Genomic DNA, 4,662 nt, shown 5'->3' on the forward strand with positions numbered 1-4,662 from the left:
GACGAGTGGCTTTAGAATCGCCGGAGGATCTTTCTGTGTCAGACACACTGAAACGCCAACACGCAACGGGCGCTTTCTTGTTGCTCCCGTGTCTCATTCTTCATCTGAGAGACACTACTGCTGGGCCATTAAGCGTATGAATCTGAGTTCCACACCATCTTACTTTCAGATTTAATTGGCTCAGATCTTGATTAGATTTGGGTACAGCATACATATAACTTGCTGTTTTCCAAAAGTCCAGTTAGGTATATATATATACATATACATATATATATATATATATATATGTATACATGCATATATATACATATATATATATACATGTATATATATACATATATATATACATACATATATATATATATATATATGTATATATACATATATAAATATATATGTATATCACACATTCAGTCAACTGAGGACAAGTCAATCCATGTCCATGTGAGCCTCATCTCAAAGGCTGGTGAACTACACTGTGGCCCTATCGGATGTCGTTTTTATAGATAATTGACAGTTGTAAAAGCACTCCAGATTTGTATTCTTCATGTACCAGTTGAAAGATGGGAAGTAGTGGTGGCAATGTTTTCAGTATTAATTCACCGCAACAAATCCACCATTAGCATGCTTAGCCATGAACATACATCCGCGTTTAACTCTCCCCGGTCCAATGATGGAACACATCACTCTTAGAAACATGAGCTGCATGTTCTAACCTGTAAATGATGAAGTGCATGACTTGCATGAAGGGACTTAACCCAACGAGCTTGGGAGCAAGGAAAAGAAGAAGAGGAGTGGTTGCATCGAGTACAATAATTGCGGGAATGTTGGATTCTGCATTAATATCAGATCCCTCTGGTAGCCAACGAAATCAATGAATCATTGTACGTGGTACAGAAAGGATTTCTACTCGAAGTTGTACGATGGACATGTTTAGCTTCTATGCCTTTGTCCCCCCGGTACGTACACACCACACACATGGGCGTGATGTCTCCTTCCTGAGTGTTGGCATTTGCATTTGGACACGAACAAGAAAGTTTAGGGTGTGTGTCTCTCCACTCTTTCTACCAAGAGAGGGAAAGAAGAAGCCCAGTTCTTAGCAGTAATCTCATCATATCTTGTCCTTCCTCCCATTCAATCACTACACAAACAAACGTAGAATCTTATCTTTTTCACTTGTACAACAGCTTTGTCTACACTGCTTCCCCTTCTTGCCAACCCTTTCTGGTTTCTCCAAGAAGAACCACCTCCACATGGCATTGTTTTCTTGATTCACATCATAAGAGAAACCAATTGATGATAGTTATGCTTGAATCAGTTAATCCAGTTTCAGCTGATTCAATTGATGATACTTTACTTCCTTCTGTTCCATGACAATGAGAGCATGATACATGCAGTATATTGCGTTGTATAAGGAGGTATCTGCGTTTGACACAAATCAATCTGCATGTGACTACTGTTATGGAGAAGTAGAGTGACAAGCACAGAACAAATAACAGACAAATTTAGATGAATAGCTTGAAAGTCTACATGTATTATGATAAGAATCTCAACTACACTAAAACTAAAGAGAGAATGCTAATAAGAAAAGATTAAAGTAATTAAGGACAAAGTAACTCAGGACCATCACAAACAACCATATAACCATAAAAAGAATATATCTTCAATGGTCTCCATATCAATCTCAGATATAACAATGAAAACTGGATAAGCCCTTCATCTATCTATACTATTTAGCCTAAAAGTCCTTACAACAAGGAAGACAGAAAAAGAAATGTACATCAGCAATAATAGAAAATGTAGACTATCTTGACTGCCCCTCTCTTTTTCTGTCTATCTTTCGAGGATACATAAATCCAATGTTTCTAGCAATTTTGAGTCCTGTTTTCTTATTTCTCACAAAAGGTTCCATTTTATTCGACAAGCCCTAGCTTTGCAGGTAGGCAATCATGAAAGCTCATCGGACATGGAAGATCCCAAGGAAAAGGTCCTCCGAGTGGAATGACTTATGCCAAAAGGTGGAGTAAATTAAAGGAGGTTGGCAAAAGTTTGGTCTTGCGAGTAACCATGATTTTGCTTAAAGGGAACTGCAAGCAGGATTTAAGCAGGTTGGCATGGAGAAATGATGCACTTTCACTGGATACTAAGAGGCATTTATTTCAGACAGGCGCACAAGGGAAGAACAGATAACATCTTTTTAGACACATGACAAATAGCTGGACTCTATTTTCTTTCATTTTTTCCTTTTCTAAGACGAAAGCTTGCTCAATCTATGTGATAATATGTAGTGGTGATCAAGCATGACCATCAATGAGAAAGTGATCCAATTAGCAGAGAGAGGACTCTGGTGAGTGCCAATTAGCAGCATAATCTGAAGAAAGAGAGATATATAACAGCAGCATACTGCAATGATACCCTGCATGAAATGTCGTAATAATTGAACCAAAAAGCGCAACAATCAATGCAGACCAATCTACATGGAGTACATGATCTCGCTACAGTTCAAAGACATAAAAGATCAAAGAAGCAAGGGAGAAAACCCTACGTGAAGGCAGGAAGGCACTTGTCGATTGTGTTCACAAATCCAAGGTTTCCCATGCAACGTGCGTACGTTATCCCCTTGCTGCCTCCCTCCTCCCGTTAGAATATAGGCCAAGCTAGGGTTAGGGTTTCTAGCCAAGATCATATATATATATATATATATATATATATATATGTATAGATGTATCTTATAACTTCCGTCCCTCGTCCTCATTTTTGATCGCATCTCCAATAATCCCAGAATCCACTTCAAATGAAAGTAGCCTTTTAGTGCCAAGAAGACACAGAGAAGAGGTGCCTGCTGTGCCAACCCAAGAGAAAGGAATCCCTCACCAGTTGGAGCTGATACCCTTCTGAAGGATAATGCAAGCGGAGCAGCAGCCGCGCCTGCGACACGGCGAAGGTGCTGGGAGCGAGACTCGAGAATCCGGCATCGCGCATTAGACTATCCCACCGCTCGTGCCGCTCCCTCCGCCCGTCGCCCTCCCCACCCACGATGCTTTCGATCTCCCGCCCCAGCCACACCTGCTCCACCGCCATTCTCTCCTCACTTGTCGGAGGCAGCGTCGCCTCCAATGCCTCGAACACTGCCGTGTAGTAGTCCAGGGCCTCCACGAACCTCTGCATGAAGCTCCGCGAGCTGTGTACTGTTTCTCTCTCTGCCACCGTGACCACCGATGGGTTCATCACTCGTATAGTTCGAAGAAATGCCTGCAGCTTCCGAGATCCATCGTCATTTCCGTCCTCTCTCTGTAGCTTGTGCAAGAACAGCACACAGTTCACTACAAGAGTCTCGCTGGGATGGAATTGTAAACAAGATGGGGTGAAATTGTAACTGGTGTTAGTGGAGTGAACGGAAGGAGGGAGGAGAAGAGGGTGGAACTGGAATTCTAGGCCCAAAGAGTGGGCGAAATTTCGAAGCCGGTCACCGGTGCGTTGGAGGGTTTCGAGGCTGCTTCCGGTGCCAGAGATACGGATGAAGGGAGGATCACCAGGGTCAGAGCGGTCGGCGATGGCCTGGAGGAGGGGCGGCCACTGCAGGCCGTAGTAGGTGTCGAAGTCGAGGATGTGGATGTGGCGGTGGCCATCCACAGCCTCAAGGATGGCCTGGTTTGCAGTGAGGTGCGAGAAGCGGAGGAATGGGGTCATCTGATTGAACAACAAGTAGGATGATTGGAGGGACCCCAAGGAGGCGGCGGAAGGAGAAACCCTGCCAATGCGTACAGAGAGGGCACGGCAGAACTGGCGGATGAGGCGGTCGATGGAGTCGCCATAGGGGGCTGCTGCTGCGGTGAGGATGGAGATCGCACGTTCAGCAGCGGGGAGGTCGCCGCAGTGGACGAGCTCGGCACAGCTGATCAGTAATTGCCGTGCATTGACAGTCGAGGAGATCAGGCCAGGTTGAGGATTCGGATGGTGAGGATCGGGATGAAGGTGGGTATCTTGAGCTCCTCCTCCATCGGTCTTGAGTGAGCTAAGCATGTCTCAGAAGTGGACGTGGGATGAAGGTGGAGAACAAGGGGAAAGGGAGAGTTTTGGGGCTTGCATCCCTAAGTCTGAACAGAACATGTCGAGATGTAGCAGCTCCCTTCACAGGACATCCACTGTTGTGGGGAGTGATAGTTGTAGAAGTAGTTCTAGTTGTTGCAGTAGCAGAGCTTGGCAACTTGTATCCAGATCCACTCTTCTCCGTGTCCCATCTCTCTCTCTCTCTCTCTCTCTCTCTCTCTCTCTAGTAATTTGCCAAGGGTGGATAATTCTAACATTGTTGGGATGCAATAGATTAGGAGGACACATGGTATCTGCAAGGAGAGCAGCTAAAAGAATGACCCATATCCGAAAGGGAGACATCAAGAGTATCAATCTTCTGTAACAGTCTGGAGATTTCTGTGTCTCCTAATCCTTTCTTTTCTTCTTTTTATTGTGTCTCTTTTACTGAGGCTGCACGCCCTCTCCCAGCTCCATTGCTCTTTCGGTTCTATTACCCAATTGTGGGGTCTTCATTGATGGCTTTCTTGTAGATCCCTCCTACTATCCCCAACAAGCAAGACCTTAGAACAAGCGATCATCCACAGATCCAATAGCAGCAACAAAGAAAAAGAAGCAGATCCAAATAGTCCA

At 44.4% G+C, this 4,662-nt stretch overlaps 1 protein-coding gene across 1 annotated transcript; it reads right to left on the reverse strand.

Annotated features, from left to right (window-relative positions):
* Positions 1 to 2,789: 2,789 nt before the first annotated feature.
* LOC103992032 (protein MONOCULM 1-like) lies at positions 2,790 to 4,231 on the reverse strand. The gene has a single exon (XM_009411591.3). It carries the CDS (start codon positions 4,021 to 4,023, stop codon positions 2,809 to 2,811), a length of 1,215 nt encoding a protein of 404 aa, XP_009409866.2. The 5' UTR covers positions 4,024 to 4,231; the 3' UTR covers positions 2,790 to 2,808.
* Between the last annotated feature and the right edge of the window lie 431 nt (positions 4,232 to 4,662).

This window comes from Musa acuminata, chromosome BXJ3-7 (genome assembly GCF_036884655.1).
Source record: "Musa acuminata AAA Group cultivar baxijiao chromosome BXJ3-7, Cavendish_Baxijiao_AAA, whole genome shotgun sequence".
Classification (NCBI taxonomy): Eukaryota; Viridiplantae; Streptophyta; class Magnoliopsida; order Zingiberales; family Musaceae; genus Musa; species Musa acuminata.

Bases quoted from the DNA above. Each gene is read 5' to 3' on its own strand.
- LOC103992032 (XM_009411591.3), bottom strand. From the start codon at position 4,023: ATGCTTAGCTCACTCAAGACCGATGGAGGAGGAGCTCAAGATACCCAC.